Source organism: Leptopilina heterotoma, unplaced genomic scaffold (genome assembly GCF_015476425.1).
Source record: "Leptopilina heterotoma isolate Lh14 unplaced genomic scaffold, ASM1547642v1 Lhet_103, whole genome shotgun sequence".
NCBI lineage: Eukaryota > Metazoa > Arthropoda > Insecta > Hymenoptera > Figitidae > Leptopilina > Leptopilina heterotoma.
The window spans coordinates 535001-558180 of record NW_025110818.1 but is presented as its reverse complement, the minus strand read 5'-3'; the positions used below and the strand labels follow the sequence as shown (position 1 = coordinate 558180).

Here is a 23180-nt window from a genome sequence, read left to right as displayed (position 1 = left end):
TTATTTAAAAAAGAATTGACGTACATTATTTTCGAAAAAAATGTTATTCTTAAAAATTTTATTAAAATTCGTCGAAAGAATTTAGTTATTTAAAAATTTGTTGATAAAATTCTTTGAGATTTTAATTTTAAGAAACATTCAATTATTTAAAAAATTATTTATTTTTGTATTTAAATAATTGAATTCTCAGAGATTTTTCTAATACAAATTGATTTAAAAATTAATTTCACTTAAAATTTTAGATAATAATTGAATAATAAAAGCATTATAAGCATGGATTTTTAGAAATAATAAATTGAATTTTGAAAAGGTTTTAAATTAAAATCTTTGAAAAATTGAATTTTTCATACTTTTAACTGAAAATTCTGTAGAATTAATGTTTTTGTTCAATCTAATTTTTTTTTAAATTATTTGAATTTTTATTTTTTAATATACAATTGAAGAATTTTTGAATAATCGATGAAATTTCGTAAAATTGAATTGTAAACAAGTGGATTTGAAAATTCTCAAAGAACTTTTTTTTACACTGAAAAAAATTCTTAGTAGATTTGACTACTTTTTAACTACTTTCCTTAGTTCAATAAGTCCCCAAAGATAATTTTGAACTTACATTAATTATCAGATATGTAGTTGAATGAAGTGATAATACAGTTGCATTAACTACTTTTCTTAGTTAAATAGGAACCAATGACAGTTTTGCAGTAGAATTAACTGCTGATATGTAGTTAAAGTTACTAAGATAACTCAGTAATAAAGTAACTACTGAAAATGGTAAAATAAAATTATTTATAATTTATTATAAATATTATCGAGTTGTATTTTTTTATATTTCCCCCTACCCACTTTTGTTTACCTATACCTTATTTATTTAATGTCTATATACCTAACGGAGAAAAATCTCTAAGCGTCGGGAGTTGAACGCTCGACCCTAACATTCGTAAACCGATAACCTAACCACCTAACCACGCTCGCCCGCTACGATGAGTTTCTTAATACTTAAAGGCATTCCTGACACAGTTCAACTGATAACTGTAGTTAATTTTACTACTTAAAGTAGTTGCATTTACAACTTTTCACAGTTGATAATCTTCTATAAAAATCTATAACATAAATTACATGGAAAATAATTCAACTCCTAGAAGAAGTAAAAACTACTACAAAATTAGTCTATCGAACTACTTTAAGTAGTAGAATCTACTACTTTCTATAGTCATTTCTATAACATACCTGCAGTTACAAAGTTAACTGTAAAATTCCATTAATTTAATTAATAATTTTTAACTACATAAAACAGTTAAAATAAGTATCAAAAGTAGCCAGACCAACTAAAAAAGTAGTTCGTTTTATTACTTTTTACTCTACTAAGGGGATGTAGTTGAAAATGTCTCATGTATTTTTTTCAGTGTAAATTATTAAAAATAATGCATTCATAGAAGAATTTTATTTGACACGAAAAAAAATTTAATTTTGGAAAAGTTACACAAAATTATAGTAGAAATTCAATTATTTTCAAGAGTAATAATATTCTTCGCAAAAATTAGTTCAAAAATAATAAAATTCTTCTTAGGGATTCAATTATTTTCTCAAATAAAAAAACATGAGTAATTAATCTTAAAAATTGTATTAAAATTCGTCGAAAGAATTCAATTATTTAAAAATTTGTTGATTAAATTCTTTATCGCAATTGAATTTTAAGAAACATTCAATTATTCAACAAATTATTTATTTTTGTATTTAAATAATTGAATTCTAGTAGAATTTTCTAATAAAAATTGATTTAAAAATGAATTTCAGTTAAAATTTTACATAATAATTGAATATTAAAAGCAATATAACGTGAATTTTTAGAAATAATTGAATTTTGAAAAAATTTAATTGAATTATTTTTATATTATTTGGAGTTTTTATTTTCTAATATTATATTTAATTGAAGAATTTACGAATAATTGGAATTTCGTAAAATTGAATATTGTAAAAAAATGGATTTCAAAATTGTCAAAAATCCTATAAAAATAGGCTTCCACATTTAAGTCAACATCAAGTTGTGGAAATTTTGACGAACTGTAGTATAATTAATTATTCACTTTTCTATAATAACATGTAGAATAAAGTGCAGTTTCTCTTATTATTAAATAAATTTTGTTTAAGGTCATGTTATTCAGTGTAAAGTTTTTCCATAGTCAAGTATATGGGGCACGTGACCACTGAATAACATGACCTTAACGAATCAGCACCATTTGAGATAATTTTTGGTACTTCGGAGTAAGATACATTAGATTTTCCTAAAATTCTCTTATTTCTCTCATACAATAATATTTCGTTTATCCATTTTAATGTCTTTGACAAATATTCAATAACAACATTTTTCTCATTTTCAACAATTTTTGCCATGTTATTAACATAATCCGATTTCGTATCTATAAATTTTAGCATTCCTTCTATATAATTTATTTCTAAAAAGCAAAAAAATTTAATAAATTGCAAAATATTCGAATTCATACAAAAATATTTCAAATTATCATTGTCTGCGATATTTATTGATGTTACGTTTTTATGAGCATTTTGCAAAAGATTAAAAATGTAGGAAAAATTTCCTAATTCAGTCATGTTAAAATCAATATTAATTCTTTTATTTAATTCCCGCAAAGATGAGCATAGTAAATCTTGAAATAAATAGTCAGTGTCGTAAGAAATTTGTTGTCCTTTTAAAAAATCATAAAATTTCTGTGCATATTCAGTGGAATTATTTCCTTTATAATGTGAATGGTGATCATTTTTAAATTCTGTTAAACTATTGTAAAAAGTGGCGTATTCTGAAAAATATTTTGGATAGTGTCTGTGAAATTCTTGATGCAGAGAAATTAAATATATGGGTTTTAAAAAACGGTTCCTACAGTTTGTTGTGAATAAGTGACAGTTCTCTGGTAGAGCGGGAATTACTGAATCTGGACGAATACTATTAACTTCATCACGAGTAGAATAATTGGAAATATTTACAAAGTAAAATACAACTTTCGAATAATCTGCAATCATTTTGTACTCGAAATAGGTAATAAATACGTCGTGATATCGTTCGTAGTTTAATGAATAAACATAATAATAAGTATCATTGGATAGAGTCAGATGAACATGTTTCATTATTTCATCATATAGAAATTGGTTTTTATAATGAAGATCCCCTCTTTTTAATTTTGGTACTACTCTTTTACCGAGAATAGATTTAGCTTTCCAAACACCAGTCAACATATCATTTACTACGATTATTACAAATCTCTTGAAATTCATCTCAGGAAGTAAAGCATCGATTGTTTCCCAATAATTGTAAAATAAACAGGATGAACTTAGAATAGACTTCATACTCTTTTCTCTCTGTAGAAAGAAATTTTTATAATTAATTATTTATTGTTACTCTCAATATCATACTTTCCATGCCGTTAGGACAAAAATTTGTGTTTGCAACACGAAAATAACTAGTTTATATATAAAGCACATTATAGCAGACTTCGCACTCGATAATTAATTTTTAAAAAGTAACAAAAAGTATCTTTGAATCTAAAAAAAGTAGTAAAAAAGTAAAAAAGTAGCTATGGAAAAATTAAACTTTACGACCAAAAAACACGTTTTAGACACTTCACAAAACTAACAAAAATTCCATTCTGTATTTTTTATTTTCCCGACTTTTTCCTAATTTTGATTAAAAATATTTACTTCTTTCTTATCCTGCTAATAAATTTAATTCTTGCACAGAATTTTATTATTCATGACAGAATTTAAATAATTATAAAAATAATTTCATTTTTGCGAAGAATTTCTATTCTCGCCATTTGAATCAGTGAAATTTCACTGAAGATCAGTTAAACATGATTGAAATTTTAGTCATTTTTCATTGATTGACTAATTAAAAAATAACTGAAATTTTCAATATGTGTGACAGAAATTTTAAGTATTTTTTTAATTGTCGAATCAGTGGAAAATGGCTGAAATTTCAGTTATTTTTAACTGATTTTCAGTGAAATTTCACTGATTCAAATCGCGAAAATAGAGTCACTGATTATCAGTCAAATTTCACTTATTTTCAGTGGAATTTCACTGATTCAGATTTAGAGAGCATGAAAAAAATTGAATTCTTGCGAAAATTATTACAGAAATTTTTTAAATAATTGAATTTGGAAATTTTATGAAAATAGTATAAATATTGAAAATCATTCAATTCCGAAAAGTGTTTAAAAATAATTAAATTTTACAAAGAACTCAATTAAAATTTTTGACAATAATTAAATTCTTATTGCGAACGATTTTTTTAGAACTTTTAAAAATAATTCAATTCTTGAGATGAATATTGTTATTTATGAAAATAATTGAATTTTGCAAAAAATTTTATTAAAATACCTCAAAATAATTGAATTTTCGGAAATAATTTTATTATTTATAAATATAATTGAATTCTTTCAAAGAATTATTTATGTAAATAATTGAATTCTTGGGAAGAATTTTATTAAAATCAAAAAGAATAATTGAATTATTTCAAAAAAATTTAATAAAAATTGTATTTAAAATAATTAATTTCCATCGAACAATTTTATTAAAATATTTGAAAATAATTGATTTTTTCGAGGAATGAAATTAAATTTTTAAGAATAATTAGATTTTTTGAGAAATTCCTGTAAAATTGTAATAAAAATAATTAAAATCCTGCTATGAATTTGATTATTTGTGGAGATAATTGAATAGTTGCTAAGAATATTATTAAAATTTTCAAAAATAATTGAATTTCTGAGAAGAATTTTATTATTTATGAAAAGAATTGAATTATTGCGAAAAATTGTATTAAAATGTTTAAAAAGAATTGGATTTCTGTTAAAAATTTGGTTATTTTTGAAAATAATTGAATTCTTTATAAGAATTTTATAAACATTGTTTTAAATAATTAATTTTTTGGAAATATAATAAAAAATATTATGAACATTTTATTTTAAATAATATTGAATTCTTGTGGAAAACTGTAAAAATAATTAAATTTTTTGATTAATCGATTTAAAATAGTATAAAAAATAATTGAAATTCTTCGATGAGTTTTATTATTTATGAAAATAATTGAATTCTTGCTTAGAATTTTATCAAAATTTTTTTTAATATGAATTTTTATGAAAAATGTTTTTATTAGTGAAAGTATTTAAATTATTGTGAAGAAATTGTATACAAATTTTGTTAAATAATTGATTTTTTCGACATTTTTTTTTAAAATGCTATTCTAAATTAATTGAATTTCTGTGGAAAGTTTGTTATTTATAAAAATAATTGAATTTTGGATGAATTTTATAAATTTTTTTTTATAATTAAATTTTTTTATTGCGAAATTTTATAAAAATACTAGATATTGAAAATAATTTTTTGATTTCTAGTGTTAGCGAATTTAAAGTAATGGAAATTCTAAAAAAAAAACAAAAATAGTAGCTTTTAGTCGCTGAAATCTAAAAAAGTACCCAAATAGTTGCATAACGTAAAAAATTAGTAAATATTAGGTTTTCGTAGACGAGTGCGAAGCCTTCATTAGTTAATTATATTTTTTTGCTTACCGTTAAATTTGAAACCAAGTTGTAAGTAGTATTCATTACACTCCTCCAATTTTCATTTACATGTGGTATTGGCTTTTTCAAATTTTCAAGTGCAAGTAAAAGGAAATCATTTTTCAAGAAATATTCCTTTTTGTACAAGTTCATTAAACTGTTGAACCAATTCAAATTTTTGACCAGTGATTTAGCGACAAGTTGTAGGCTATCTATCCAGGCTGTTATGTTGTAGGTTGTTATATGTGATAGATCTTTTATAAAACAGAATAATTTAAATATATGTATTTTGTGTTCATATTTGCATATATTACCAAATGAGGAATCATTCTTATTCAGAGAAAATATGGTTTCGTTAATCCAGTTTAAATAATTAATTCCAGTAAAAGGGTGTTTTAGATTCTTTTCTTGAATATCATCATAAAAAATTTCTTCCGTAACATCTAGATTTCTTGACTTAAAGCATTTTAGGCTTCTTTCGAAAAGACTTGCCTTTTTACCCTAATTATTGCTTCTTTGAGTTTTTTGCAGTAATGAATTAAAATGGAGTAAAAAAGTTTTGTTCTCAGAATTAATGTTAAATCCAATCGAATCGCAAGCGTAATCATTGTCGAATGCTTTTAGGGATGTGTATACTTTGTTTTATCACTAAACAATTGTTCTCGTAATGTGAATAATTCCGAGAAACTTTTACCAGTTTTTTGTTTTTGGTTTACATATTCTTCCAGAGGACATTTGGTGCAACTTCGTTTTAGAGGAACTAAAATATCTTCGAAGAATGGATACTCTTTCTTTAAGTTAACAAAATGAAATGAACACCCAACTGATCGCTTAATAGAATTTTTTGACAGTATATGGTGAAAAAATTGTGTGGAATGTTTACTGGATAAACAAAATAGTATACATTGTCAGCTTCAAATAGATAAAAATTGTCCTCTATCATTTTATATACACGGAAAAAAAAAGTTCGAGGATTATTCGGGAACTTCGTTCTTAACTCTTGGATACGGCGGGTAGTACACAGATAACTAAAGGTTGCCTCGTTTAAATATGTAATTTACTATTTCTCTACAAATTATAACTATTTCACCGCTTCTCGGCAAACTGTTCTTGAAAAAGTCGGGAACTGTACAAGAAAATCGAAAAGTTAGGCGAATGCAAGAAAAAATGGATTCTGCTTCCCCCCTCCCACTTCCCCTCATTAATAAGTGCGCACACACACACACATTTATCCTTGAAGGTCACATACAATTTTTATTTTTTATTAAGTTTCTGAAATAGAAAAAACCATATTAGAGAAAAATCGACGGCGGCTGGAACAGAACTCGCGTACCCGAGAATAGAAGTCCGGCGTCTTATCCAGCTGAGCTAAACAGGCGAGTTAAATACCTCAGCATAAAATAAATATATAAGGCACGCAAGTCTTACTGACGGTGAGACTTGTTGAGACTGGTGCGCACAGTTTCTGCGCACCAAGATTCCTTGACGAGTTCCCGAAAATTTCAGAAACAGTTGCGGCCAGTGCCATGAACTTTACATGAGAAAGTAATGAAAAAGAGACTAATGGACTATTTATAGCTTTTTCTAATACAGTTCCCGAATTTCTTTCAAACATTCATTGATTACCATTGAATGTTCGTCGCTAGTTCAGAGCTGTTACCACGTATCCAAGAGTTAGGAAATAATTCCTGAAACATCTGGGAACTTTTTTTTTCCGTGTATCTCATTCAAATAATTGTTGTTTTTAATTTCATTACTGTGTAATATTCTTTTGCTGTGAGATATATTTCTGACTCTATTTATTCCGTCAATAAATTCACCTGCTATAACTACTATTAATGGTTTGTAATTTTTTTGAAATAGCAAGCGATCGATTTGAAAGGAATAATCATAAAAAGTACAGATGTCAACATCAGGCATGGATTGGTTTCTTTCTTTTTTTTCTACCTGTAAAATACCGATTTTGAGAAACATTTCGAAAATTTTTGGCACCTATTCCTTTGAGAGAAAAAAACATTTTCCTAAATGCAACAATATTTTAAGAAATTTACAGGAAAATATTTCAAAAAATTTCTGAAATATTAAAAAAAAATATGTGCAAGTTTGTCATAAACAATTTGATGTTTTTAGAATCACGACTGTTTGATAAATATTTTTTAAATTATCTAAAAGAACAATATTTTGATTGGTTTTTTTATTTTCAAATTTCAAATCTTATCATTAATGCAAAATGCAAATATTCAACAAGTAAAGTTAGAATATTACTTATGAAAAAATAATTTTAAATTATTAGAGTATATTCTAAACTGTCTTTTAAGTTTCTTTATTTCTGAAAATATTATCATTTATCAGATTTATAAATAGAAAAATAATAGAAACAGATAATTATGAATAGTTTTAGTTTTTATTTATTCCTTTACAGGAAATATACAATATAAAAGTTATGTTTAAACAATAATTGAGGTGGAGTTTTTTTCTACAATTTTACTAATTTGTAATAAATAAATAATTACTGATTTTATCGAGAAATAAAGAATTAAAGTTTAACTTACATCGTTTTCTGTCAAAATGGAAATTTTCCCAACTATCAGTAGCAAAATTAAACCCAATACCGCCAAAAATTTATTACGGTAGTCCATGTTTGGTTGATGCACAAATATTTGCTTTTGACACTTTTGTACTGAAGTACTTTTGAAATGAAAAAAATTTTCTGCTATAATGAAAAATAATAAAGATTAAAACATTTTTTTAATATTTTTCTCTTATGACATTATTTTCCTACAGTTCATAAAATAAAATCGCGTGCACGAAAAATATAAATATTAAATCGCTGACAAGTTTGTATTTCAGCATTTTTATAGTTTTACTGCTTTAAAATTTAATCCTAATTCTTTTTACAAAAAGTTTTAATGATGAAAATGACTGAAATTTTTTTAAGAGTTTGAATTTAATTTATATTAAAAATATTTAGTACAGTTTTTGTTTTATTAATTCTAATATTTTTTTTAACTAAATTTGTAGTAAAAAAACTAAAAATTAGGAAAAATTCTATTATTTTTAATTATTATTGTTGTTGTTAATTTTAATTAACTTTAATATCAATTAATTATTTATCCAATTAAAACAAAATTCTATTATTACCTATTATTTTTATTATTATTCAGCGCCTATTAATTGAATTAAATGAAATTAAATAAATTTAAATTTTAATAATTTATTTTTAGAATTGTCTAAATTATTATTGCTTTAAGTAATAAAAAAATCCGTTCCTTATAAATAAATATCAATTATACCTACTATAATTATTCTTTACAATAATAAAAAAAAAATAAATGATATAAATTATTATAGGTAAACACTTTTAATAAAACTTAGTGATTCCATTTCAGTAATTAATTAATTAATTAATTAATTAATATTAATTAATAATTTGTTATTGTTATAATTATTAAATACCATTTTGGTAATTTTGCAGAATAGTGACTAATTAATTATAATATTAATAATTAATTATTATTAATTATTGAGTTGGTAATAAAAAAATAGTCAATAAAAAAAAATAATTGATATTAAAATACGTGAAAAGAATCTCTTGAACTTGAAATGTCAAATAAATATTATTGCGAAACGTATATATTATATGCAGTAATAAGGGGTCATTGTCATAAAAGGATGTTATTCTTTATTAAAAGAACATAAAATGAAAAGCGCGTGCCGATGCGATGTTATAAAGAAAACTAGATCGTTTAAACTGACATTGCAACATATATGCGTGTGTATATATATTTTTGCCAGTCTCTCTCTCTATATTCAAAAGAGCGCTCTCTTTATCCATTTATGTGCACGCATTCACATGGCTTCCTTAATAAATGTCTCACAGATATCAATTTTCATTTTTTTCTCTCAAATCATATAATTTTATACGTATACAGTAAGAAAAGCTATCCGTCAGTCATAGGAAAGTATGGGAATCGCATAAGTCTGTCTCACTCCCACTCATGGGATATGACTGACGTGGTAGGTTTTCGTACTGTATATATAATTCAAAAATTTTTGCAATAAATTTTCTTATCGAAATTTTAATAGTTTTGCAAAAGAAAAATTTTGTTTAATTATTTATTATTATTATTATTATTATTATTATTATTTTACACTGAAAAAAAAGTTCTGGTTGGAATTACCAGAAAACCTGTTTTTTACTAGAATTTCGTGTTAAATATGCCCTAACTAGATTTTTTCTGGTGTAATAATTGTTGTTTCAATTTTTATTTAAAATTTACTTGATGTATTTTAATATTTAATTTTTGGATAAATTATTTTTATTTACTCCACTTGTAAATTTTCTTTACTTATTCAACTGTAAATTATTTTAATTTACTCAATAGTAAATTATTCTTACTTATTCAACTGCAAATTATTTTTATTTACTCAATTGCAAATTTTTTCTTTACTCAATAGTAAATTAGTCCTATTACTCACTAGTAAATTACTACTATTTACTCAATAGCAAATTTGTACTATTTAGGTACTTAATTGTAAATTAGATTAGTTTTTTATTTATTCAATTGCAAATTTTTTATTTACTTAATAATAATTTAGTACTATTTACTCAATTGTAAATTAATTTTATTTACTTAATTGTAAATTCTTTTTATTTATTCTAATTTAGTTTTGTCTATTCAATTGTAAATACTTTTTATTTTTTCAAATTTGGTATTACAGTTTTTTTTTATTCAATTGAACATTGAAGTTTATAAAAATAAATGTCAATCTAAATGCGGAATTGCGTAGAAAAATTTGAAAAAAAATAACGGAAAGAAAATACTTTCTGTGGAAGTCCAAAAGAAGTGAAACTTGTTTTTCAGGAAAAAAATTAACATTTTACTGAGAGAGAGAAACATTTTTTTTTCTTTTTCTCTCTCTCCTCTCAATATATACATTGATTCATTATGTAATATAATTAAATCATGATTTGGTTTTGCGGAAGACAATTTTATAGAGAGTTATACTTTCCTTTTTTTCGATGGGATATAAAAATGATTGGATGATGCTTGACAGTGAATATAGAAAATTGATTTCGATTTACTGTTTGTGAATTTTAATACGATATCCAAATGTTCATTTTCTTTTTTACTTTCTTTACTTTTACTTTTTTCTTCTTTCTTCAAAGAAAAACATTGTGAAAACAAATTTTTTTTTAATATATAGTTTATTATTGGCATTTTTTTAGGACAGGGAATGTATTTTTTAAAATTCAATTCTTTAGTTATTTTATTGTAAGTGAAAAATGAAAAAAAGTGGAAAATATGATTTCGTTTAGTTTAATTATTTCTTTTGTAAAAAAAAATATTATGAGTACCATAAGTAAACTGTAAATATTCAAAAATACATTTTTATATATATACCAGTGAATGAAAAGAAAGAAAAGAAAAAAAACGTTGACTTTTATTTTTCTTTCGTCGATCGAAAGAGAGACTATATAAAGTTCCGCGGATATCGACATTTTTCTCGATTAATTAGTAAAGAAAATCTCCTGAAAAACCAGTTTTTCTCCGAGTAAGAGGCACATTCATATAAATTCAATGGCATTTTGCTATATTTTATTTCTCGACTTAGTAGTAGGACATTTTTTTTTTAAACTTTATTCACAAGAAAAATGTCTTTTTTTCAAATTTGACTATAAATAATTAATTAATAATTCAAAATTTGTAATAATAACTCTATATAATTAATAATTTAATTAATAATTGAAAATTAAAGAATTTGATAAAAAGATTCCGAAAATTTCGAAAACTATTTTTTTTCCAAAGAAATAATTTATATTCAAAATTTTAGTCTTTGCAGTTTTTCTTGAAGGTATCAAATTGATTCAAAATTGGATTGAATTTTTCGTATCGATTCGCTAAAATTTGATATTTTCAGTAGTCTATAGTGTATAATTAATGAAATTAAATCGTAATTAATTTAATTAAATCGTATTTAATTTAATTGCAATAATTAAATTAAATTACATTTCCTAAATTAAATAAATTTAATTTTCTTTAATTATAATTTTTTAGTGTCAATACGTTGCAATTTGATACTTTCAGCAGTTAATAGAGTAATAAATCTAATTAATTAAATAGTATTAATTAATTTTACTTTCATTGTGATTAATCAAAGTAAATTGTAATTTAATTTACTTTAATTATAATTGATTTAATTAAACCGTAATTAACTAAATTTACTTCAATTATAATTAATGCAATTAAATCACAATTAATATAATTTATTTAATTAAAATGAATTTAATTAAATTAAAATTGAATAATACTTCAAAAAATAAATTTAGAATTTAATTAAGATTAGAATGAGAATCGAATTAAGTAAAATTAAAATTGAATATTACTTTAAAAAATAAATTTAGAATTTAATTAAAATTACAATGAGAATCGAATTATAAATTAATTAAATTAAAATGAAAAAAAATATTTTCCGAAAAAGTTTGGTAAAATATTTTATTTCTTTTTGTTAAAAAGTATATTGTTGGCTCACTTTTTTTTATAATAATTAAAATTGTTTTAACTTCCTGTCGTTTCAGTGAAAACGGATGGTTATTTTGTTTCACGAAATAATAAATAAATGTGGGGGGGGGGGGGTTGAGGGAGAGGAGGGAAATTGAAATAATGAATAAAACACGCTGTCAAAACACTCGGAGCGTGTCCAGAGAGCGTCGATGTTGTGTAACTCATATATATAGACCGGAGTAACATCGCTCATGTGTCTGGGAAAATGCAAAAATATTCCACGGTGTCTTGATTACCTTTATCGTAATATAGAAATTTTTTTTCTATTTATTTTTACACTTACTGCGAGAGATTTGGAAATTATTTTCATAATAACTAGTTTTTTTTTATTATTTAATATTTAATTTCATGTAGGTAACAATATTATTGATATTTATTTAGATATCCTCTTTACTTATTCGGGTTTACACGTAAATTATTATTTATTTTCAATATAAAGGGGATTTATTATTCATTTTTCTTATTTATTTTATTTTTATTTATTTTTATTTTTTTATTCATTGGAATGAATTTTGTGGAAAGTGATTTTTGGAGCATACTAATAATGATAATTATAATTCATAATAATTATAAAATAAATATAAAAATATCGAAAAGAAAAGTAAATTAAAAATTTAAATAAGTTTATATTACTTGTCAAAGTCTCTAAATTTGATTATAAATAACTTAGAATTGGGAATATTGACGAAAATCTTGAGATTCAATATGGAGATGTTATTTTCCACCTGAGAACGCCAAGGTCACCGCTAGATGGCAGTTCAGTTGACAAAATCAAATTCCACGCCACCTAGCGATGATCTTGGCTTTCTCAAGTGGAGAAATTCATTTTTCCCTCAAAAAAATGTTTATTTAAATTAGTTTCTTTTTATTATTTGTGAAATTCAATTCAAAACGATTCAATTTGAAATTCGAAACAAAAAAATTAGTAAAATAACATAATATAATAATGAAAAGAATAGAAAATAATTATAATAATGAAAAAAAGAAAATAATAAAAAACAAGTAGATAAGGAAAATAGTAATAATAATACAAAAGTTAATAATAATAATAATGATATTAATAATAATAATAATAATAATAATAATAATAATAATAATAATAATAATAATAATAATAATAATAATAATAATAATAATAATAATAATAAAAATGATAATAATAATAATAATAATAATGATATTAATAATAATTATTTTATAGTAGTAGTAGTACATAAAATAATGAAAAAAGTCGATCGGATTCTATAATTTAATTATTACAATAACAATATTACATGTTTGTTAAACAATTATATTGCACGTGAGATGTGAAATTAGTACAAGAAAGCAACAAAATTAGTTAATTATTCTGGATGCAAATTAGATATTGTCTCATAACAATGAAAATTTGCTCCTTCATTTCTAATTATTGTTGCACATAGACTTATTTGCGAATTTCACTATTTCTTCAAACTAGTTTCCTATAAATTAATATTTTCTTCAAACAAGTTTCCCATAAATATTAATATATTTTCTTCAAGACAGTCAAGAAAAATATTCTACATTTAAGAAAAATATTCCCAAGGCAAAACAATTTTTTTCACTGTAGTCTAATTTTATTTATTATTATTTTGTTTTAAATTCCAAATTTATTTCATTTATGGTGAAATAAATTTTTAGGTAAACATTTTTTTTGCGATAAATAATTTCTTCTTTTAATTCAAACTCGTGGGGAATTTCTTTTTTATTTTATTTTTTTTAATTTTCGATTTTTAAAAACGCCGGTTTGCGTGCGAGATTTAAATTGTGTCGAAGTTTAAAGTACCTGCACTTGCGGGGGATTTTGAAAGAGGATAATAATACTTGCGAGATTTTTAACCTTTTGTCAGGCGAACTGACAAACAGTTTTAAAACTTCCTTTTTGAAAGTGAGAGTTGCATTTTACAGGATGCAGTCCAGTGTATATACCTATTTCGTGAATATATACACAAACTTTGGGTCATTCCCCTTTCATAAAAGTCTCTCTGTGTAAATAAATACCGCAGAGATTCAATTACTTTTTTTCATTTTTCTTTTTTTTTTGCGTGAAATAATATCCTTCTGGGATTCTAGAACAAAAGTGCAAAATTCATTTTACTCTCATTGTCATATGTTTTGGAAATATTTTTCTTTTTGAAAATTGCAAAAAGAGTTTTTTCAAAAATTATTTTTTCACGAACTAAGTTATTTTAATAGTAATTTAATTTTAATTTAATTTAATTAATAATAATTTAATTCAATTAATATTAATTTAATTTCAACATGATTTAATTTTAATCGAATTAATTGAGTTATAAAATTAATTTAATTTCAACTAATTTTAATTAATTATTAATTAATTAATGAATTACCCTTTTTCTCCTTACATCAAAATAAATAAATTAATTTTCTAACTATTTAACTTTTTTTTAAAACTTTTTCTTTAACTTTTTCTTTACTTGCAAAATTGTGCAGCTCTTAATTTATTTTTTCATTTAGCTTTAACAAATAATAATAATATGTAATAATAATAATAAAAATAATAATTTCTATAATAATTCACTTAAATTATTTATAGTAATTTGAAAATAAAAAAAATTTAATTTTTGTTTCCCTACTGAGAATATTTTTATTTTTGTACATAACTTATTTATAGATGAAATTCATTTGTAGAAAATTAAAAGATAAAAGCAATTTAAATAGTGACAATAACAATAGTAAAAATTAATAATAACAGAAAATTATATTAATAAAAATAATAAAATTAATAATAATAATTATTTTATTATAATGTTAATTTTATTTTTAAGTAATTTAAATGTAATTTAAAGTAATTTGATTTTAATAATAATTTAAATAAATTAATAAAATTAAAAAAAAATAATAATGTTAATTTAAATTAACAAGGATAGTAGGAATAAAATTTTAATTTCGATAGAAAAATAAACACGTCGCGATTTGACAAATTTAACAAAAAAAAATGTTTTTTTCAAAATATCAAAAATTTTCTGTAATAACCAGTTTTGCTTAAAAGATGAGAAAAAACAAGTAGTATAAGTCAACAAGAGTTGAAATGAGTCATGAACCTCAACACTCCCAAATATAGAGTCCAAGTGTCTGTGACAACTTTTTGCTACCAGATTTGGATTCTATAAAAATTTTTTTTTTTAAAAAGTAAAATTCACAATTTCTAAAATTGATTTTAAGGAAAAATCGTTTAACATATATTTACTAATTTTTTTTATTTATGAATCGTTTTATTGAATTAATTGTTTAATTGATCTATATTTGTCATTACATTTTAATATTATTGTTGTTTTATTATTGCTATCGTTATTTATAATTAATAATAAATTGGTTGTTTTCTCATAATTTTATTTTTCATTATATAATTATTGTTATTTTTTACTATTGTTATGATTTTAATTGTTTTCTTTTTTTAATTTTGTTATTTTTTAATTATTTATAATTGTCAATTTTGCTTATTTTAAATAGTTTTTTATTTTTTATTATTGCAAGAGTAAAACTCGAACTTGTCCGATTTTTTTTATTATCGTTATTATTTTGTCTATTTTCATTGCTATTTTTATTATTGTTGGTACGTTTTAAGCATTGATATTTTTTATTTTTGATTATTTTGTACTATTGTTTGTTATTTACTATTAATATTATTGAGTTTCACTTATTAATCTTTTTCCCTACCTACTTTTGTTTATCTATATACCTTTTATATTTAATATATTTAATTTTTGTGTACCTAACAGAGAAAAAAATCTCTAAACGCCGGGAATTGAACTCTCGACCCTAACATTCGTAAACTGATAACCTAACCACCTAACCACTCACGCATTGCTGTTTTTTACTATTCAAATTATTATTTTTATAATATTTTTATTATTTCTATTTTTTTTTATTTGCAAAAAATAGCCCACGGTATGAAACAATTAAAGGGCACTACATAACAATACAAAATTATTATTATTATTATTATTGTTATTATTTGTTAGTAAATTCCAAAGAGGTTAAAGACCGGTATATTGAATCTCTTGAAAAAAATGGTACACATTCAACAGGTAAACATACATATTGCTGTCGATATATATTGGGAGGGGAAAAAAAGTAATAAAAAGAAAATAAAATATATATGTAGAAAAAAAGAGTGATAGAGAGAGAAAGAAGTAAGTTGAAAACCCGCATCAATACAGAAAGCATGACAAGTAATTACTTGCGGAGATAATTTCTCATATGGGGAACGTGTGCGTGAATCGAGGTCATGGTCCCCACCGTTTTATTCAAGATGCGGATGTTACTGGCAACGATTTGAAAGATTCTACGACTCCATTCAGTTACTTTCTTATATATATATATTTCTCTCTTTATTCATTTTATATATATACCCTACTTTATCGAGAGTTTTTTCTATTCTTCTTCTTCTTTCTATTTCCTTTTTTTCTTCTCTACTTCTCTCTTTTTTTCTAATGTTCTTTTTTTGTTTTTCTTTCTACTTCTCCTTTCTTTTTTTTAATCTTCTTTTTAGTTTTTTTATTCTTCTTCATTCATTTTTCTAGTTTGTATTCTTCTTCTCATTTCTTTTTTCTATTCTACTGCTTTTATTATTCTTCTTTGTATTCTACTTCTTCTTTTCATTTTTCTAAGATTGAAAAATCTCGCACGCACGGGGGATCGAACCCTAGACCTCTAGGACGCAAACCGAATACGCATACCGCATAGCCACGCAAGCTCATTTTTTCTTTTTTCTAATTTACTTGTTTTTTTGTTTTTTTTTTCATTTCTTACTTATTAAAATTTAGAGTACAGCCTACTTATTAATTAAACAAATTATTTAATATTAATGAGAATAATAATAACAGGTTTTGCACTCATCTACTAAAACCTAATATTTACTTTTTCATCCAAAACTCAATTAATTTCATAAATAATAAAATTTCCACATGAATACAATTAATTTAGAATAGTATTTTCAAAAAAATTTCGAAAAAATCAATTATTTAACAAAATTTTTATACAATTCTTCACAATAATTCAATTACTTTCACAAATACTAACATTTTTCATGAAAATTCAATTTAAAAAAAAAAAAAATTTTAATAAAATTCTAAGCAAGAATTGAATTATTTTCATAAATAATAAAACTCATCGAAGAATTTCAATTATTTTTAATTCTATTTTAAATTGAAATTAATAGAAAAATTTAATTATCTTCACAAATAAAATTTTCCACAAGAATTCAATTACTTAAAATAATATTTTCATAATGTTCATTGTATTTCGAAAAAATTAATTATATAAAACACTGTTTATAAAATTCTTATGAAGAATTCAATTACTTTCAAAAGGAACAAATTTTTTCACAAAAATCCAATTCTTTTTAAACATTTTAATAAAATTTTTCGCAATAATTCAATTCTCTTTTCATAAAAAAGAAAATTCTTCTCAGGAATTCAATTATTTTTGAAAATTTTAATAAAATTCTTAGCAACTATTTAATTATTTTCATAAATAATAAAATCATGGCAGGATTTTAATTATTTGTAATGCTATTTTACAGGAATTGCTCGAGAAATGTAATTATTCTTAATTTCTTACAAATTTAATTTCAATTCCTCGAAAAAATCAATTATTTAAAAAAATGTTCTTTTAAAATTCTTTGGAAGAATTCAATTATTTACAAAAATATTAGAATTTTTCACAGGATTTTATTAAATTTTTTTTTATATAATTCAATTATTCTTTTAGATTTTAATAAAATCCTTCCCAAGAATTCAATTATTTACATTAATTATTCCTGGAAAGAATTCAATTATGTTGATATATAAAAAAATTATTCCCGAAAATTCAATTATTTTGAGGCATTTTAATAAAATTCTTTGCAAAATTAAATTATATTTTCATAAATAATAATATTTATAAGAAGAATTCAATTATTTTTATAAGTAATACATTTCTTCTTCGAAATTCAATTATTTTAAAAAATTCTAATAAAATCCTTAGCAAGAATTCAATTATTTTCGTAAATAATAAAATTCTTTTTAGGAATTCAATTATTTTCAAAAATTTTTAAATTTAATTATTTTTAAAAACTTTTCGCAATACAATGATTTTTAATATCTATACTATTTTCTAAAAATTTCCAAACAGAATTCAATTATTTAAAAAAAAATTTTTTTTAAATCTTCGTAAGAATTCAATTATTTTCATGTAAATAATAATAACAATTTTACAGGAATTGAATTATTTAAATTAGAATTTACATAAAATTAGTGGAAGGAAATCAATTATTTATAATTTTTTATAAAATTCCGCGCATGAATTAAATTATTTTTATAAATATTTCAAATTTTCAATTCTTTCATGAATAATAAAATTCGTTGCAGGTCAATTCAATTTATTAGAGGATAAGTAAGATATTTTCCTAACTTGCATCAAAAATATTAAAAATATTAAAAATACATATTTTTATTAGAAAAAAGTCAGGAAAATAAAATATAGAATGGTATTTTTGTCAGTTTTGTGAAGTATCTAAAACGAGTTTCTTTGGTCGTTAAGTTTAATTTTTCGAAAGCTAATTTTTTTAGTTTGAAAGCTACTTTTTCACACTTTTTTAAAATTAATTATCGAGTGCGAAGTCTGTAATAATTATTCTTATTATTTAATATTTGCTTTTTGTTAAAACCATTTTTTAATATTTAATAATAATAATAATAATAATTTAATAGTCGTTATGAGCACAGGAGGCGGGATTTGAACACCTAACCCTTAGCATCTCGAAGTTACGCCTTACGTCCCTAAGCCAAGTTCAACCTTAATAATAATTTTATATTTACACTGAAAAAAAATTTATTTGATTCAAATAACCGTTTAATTGACTATTATCAATTAAATATTTAATTGAATCAAATAATATTTATTGGAGTCAATTAAATGTTATTTCAACCAATAATTTCAGTATTTAAAGCAAATATGAACTAAACCATTTAATTGACTCCAATAAATATTATTAGATTCAAGTAAATATTTAATTGATAATAGTCAATTAATCGGTTATTTGAATGAAATAAATTTTTTTTCAGTGTAGTTTTTGTTAAAACCGTTTTTTAATCACATTGTAATAAAATGTCCTAAATAAGAATAACAACAATTATTGTTATTAGTATATTTTTTCTACTGATTAAAAAATAATTGATTATTTATCTGGATATGATTTTTGCGGGTGATGCTCATACAATGAATATAGAGAGCATCATCTTTATAAGAATGTGGCTATCTTGGCCCTGCGGCAACAAATTCCGTTACACGCACTTGTACGGTCATCTCTCGCCTCTTTACACAGTCTGCCCACAACAAACATTTTTATACAGTTAATCCAAAAAGATTCAAAGCCGAAGATGGAGTGTGTATTGATGTTTATTTTTATTATTCTGTGTAATTCGCACATTACATATGTTATATAATAATGTATACTATATGTATACAAAATATAATTGCAGTGAATTAGAAATGATGAATTTGACGCAAGACAGTGTGTCACACGTGTTGAGTTGTATAATAGCAGATGATAATTAATAATAATTGATATAATTTTATATTATTTTCAATTATATTATATATTATATCGAAGGTGTATAATTAATTTTCAACAGCAAGAGATGCAATTTATAGACTTTTTCTCAGGAAAATCAGTCAATTAGTGATTTATGAGATTTAATAAATTTTAATTACTAGTTGAGAAAAGGATTTCCAAATGGAAAACTGAGAAACTAATGTGCATTAAAATTTTACATTGTTTCTTTGCATTAATAGGTTAGTAATAAATTTACTCTCTTTTGTAATAATAGATAAAATAAATTTTAAAAATTTAAACAAATAAATAAAAATTAAACAAATTATCACGTTGGGAAAAATGTTTTTCATTTTTTAGCTTAGCTTTTAGTTTAAAAAAAGCAAAAGTATCACTACAATTTTTCTTTTCTTTATTGATTTATTTATTTAGAATATAATTGAATTAATGAAATCCATTTAATCGGTGAAAATCACTATTTTAGTAATGGTAGATAATATTGTAAAAGTAGGTAACAGAAGAAATGTAAAGAAAAATATTAAATAAAAAAAATAAAATTGTAGTAAAAAAATATTCTTGAGAAAAATATTAATCAGGTTTGTGTTATAAAAGTGATCATCCATCAAAAACATATTTAAAATGGGAAAGTATTGATTACACATTATATATGTTAAAAAAAGTTGGATGTTAAGAGTTTACCATGCAGAAAAATAAATTCTTATGAATTATTAATTTGCTTCTTTCACTTACACTGAAAAAAATTCGGTCGAAATCTTTAACTACTATTACCTAGTTGAGTTGAAAGTTGTCAAATTAATTACTTTTTTAGTTTTACTAACAATTTTTGTGTAGTTGATTTTACTACTTTGAATATAGTTGAAGAATAATAGTTTATATAACTAAAAAAAGTAGTTAAATTGCAAAAACAACTACAAAATCTAATTACATCAACTAAATTCTTAGTTCTTTTTACTACTTTCGGTAGTAAATATAAATTTTTAAATTCAGTTGAGGACCTATTGAATCACTCAGGGTAGTTAAAAAGTAGTCAAATCTACTAGTTTTTTTTTTGAGTGTACATTCCAGTCTTATAATTATTAATATAAATGTTATACATTTCTTTCAAGACGATTTAAAGTAGGTTTTCAAATGAATTAATAAATAACAAATTAGAAACAAATTCATTTATTCTATAAGTCTTATGATATTTTATTTTCAACACCTAATTATGTAATATAAGATAAACAGAATATATAATATATACAAGAGAATATTATATACAAATATATAAATATGTATATATAACACATATTTATAATATAAAAATATTGTAATATAATTAAAAAAAAAAGAAAATTAAAAAGAAATTTTAAACTACTGGATTCTTTTCATTTTCATAATTTCAAATGAATTCGAATAGTAAATTAAATATTCTTTTTTATATTCTATTTTCAAATTTCGATTTTGTATTTTATATTTTATAATTATATAGGAAAAGTAGTAAATAAATTTTATTAATTTTTTTAGTAAAATTTAACTCCAATTTTATTAAAATTAGTTTAATTCAAAAAATTTTAACACAATTCTTTGAAAGAATTCGACTATCATTAATAAATATTAAAATTCTTTCCAGAAATTCAATTATTTAAAAAAAAAAATTCTGGTCAACATTTTAATTATTTTTATAAATAGCAAAATTCTTCGCCGAAATTCAATTATATTCACGAATTTTTATAAAATTTAATTATTTTCATAAATAACAATATTCATTACAAGAATTCAATTATTTTCGAAATTAATATAATTTATTATTCGCAAAAATTCAATTATTTTTAAAAAATCTAAAAAAAATGGTCAACATTTCAATTATCTTTATAAATGATTAGCAAAATTCAATTACAATTATTTTCAGGAATTTTAATAAAATTCATTGCAAAATTCAATTATTTGCATAAATAATAGTATTCATTACAAGAATTCAATTATTTTCAAAAGTCATAAAAAATTCAATTATTTTCAAAAATTTAAATAAAATTGTAAACATTTTTCAATTATTTTTATAAATAAATAGCAAAATTCAATTATTTTCTCTAATTATAATAAAATTAATGTCAAAATTCAATTATTGTCAGGAATTTTAATAAAATTCACTGTAACATTTAAATTATTTTTAAAAAATTTTGTTAATTCAATGTTTTTCAATATTCTACTATTTTAATAAAATTTTCCAAAAGAATTCAATTCTATAAAAAACAATTTTGACAAAGTTCTACACAAATATTCAATTATTTTCTAAAATAATGAAAATTTCACAAGAATTATTAAAAATAGAATTTGCATTAAATTTTTTCGAAAAAAATCAATTGTTTGAATCTTTTTTTTATAAAATTTTTCGCAATAATTCAATTATTTAAAAAAAAAATAAATAAAACTCTTCGCAGAATTTTAATTATTTTTAATACAATTTTGATTAAAATCCTCGAAAAATGTAATTTTTCATAAAAATTTTATTAAAATTCGTCGAAATAATTGAATTATTTAAAAATTTGTTGATAAAATTATTTTATAAGAATTTAATTTTAAGAAAAATTCAATTAATTCAATAATGATTTACTTTGTATTTAAATAATTGAATTCTAGCGTAGAATTTTCGAATAAAAATTAATTTCAAGTAAATAGTTATAGATAATAATTGAATGTTTGAGAAGTTACTAATAATTTCAGTTTTTAGAAATAATTGAATTTTGTAAAGGTTTCAAATTAAAATTTTTGAAAATTGAAATTTTTCATATACTTTTAATTAAAAATTGTATGGGACTAATTTTTTTCAAAAAAGCTCAATAGAAATTTTTTAAAATTATTTCAATTTTTCATTTTCTAATGTATATTTAATTGAAGAATTTCCGAATAATCGCAATTTCACGTAAAATTGAATTGTAAACAAATGGATTTAAAAATTCTCAAAGAAGAACTTTTTCTAAAACTATTAAAAATAATTGATTTAAAGAAGAATTTTATTCAAAAATTGTAGAAAATAATTATTGAATCAGAATTCTTTTCACTTCTTTTTATTAAAAGACAAAAATTTTGTTAAATATTTTGTTTAGTCAAAATGAAATTATGCAGATTTTTTTTCTTTACTTCTAAACAAAATTAGAAAATTGTTAAACAACTGTGATTCAGAAATAGAAAATTTATTTATTTTGAATTTTTTTTGTTTATGAATCACAATTTTTTTAACAAAATTATTATTTTGTTTTAGAAAAAGAAGAAAAATATTTGCACAATTTCTATTTTTAATCTTATTTTTGGAACAAGATTTTCCACAGGAATTAAGACATTCAAAAATTTCAAATTCAAACCTTTTTTAAATTAAACAATTTATAAAAGTATTGTTATAAAACATGAAGATATCGATTGCTCCGAGTCGAAGACTTGGAGTGATCGATTTCTTCAAAAGATGACCGAGTG

General features: G+C 22.0%; 2 protein-coding genes across 2 annotated transcripts in view; one reads left to right on the top strand and one right to left on the bottom strand.

Moving 5' to 3' along the window:
• The window catches only part of LOC122501268, a 162740-nt gene that overhangs the window by 3063 nt on the left and 136497 nt on the right, over window positions 1–23180 (top strand). The gene's annotated exons all lie outside the window — the stretch shown is intronic.
• LOC122501231 lies at window positions 1900–8268 on the bottom strand. The gene is made up of 4 exons (XM_043610545.1): window positions 8120–8268; window positions 7325–7514; window positions 5577–6449; window positions 1900–3369 (listed from the first exon to the last, which is right to left on the bottom strand). Exons 3-4 carry the CDS (start codon window positions 5718–5720, stop codon window positions 2155–2157), a joined length of 1359 nt encoding a protein of 452 aa, XP_043466480.1. The 5' UTR covers window positions 5721–6449; window positions 7325–7514; window positions 8120–8268; the 3' UTR covers window positions 1900–2154.

Bases quoted from the DNA above. Each gene is read 5' to 3' on its own strand.
- LOC122501231 (XM_043610545.1), bottom strand. From the start codon at position 5,720: ATGAACTTGTACAAAAAGGAATATTTCTTGAAAAATGATTTCCTTTTA. The intron at 3,370-5,576 runs GTAAGCAAAAAA...TTCTTTCTACAG, and splicing joins ACTTGGTTTCAAATTTAACG to AGAGAAAAGAGTATGAAGTC.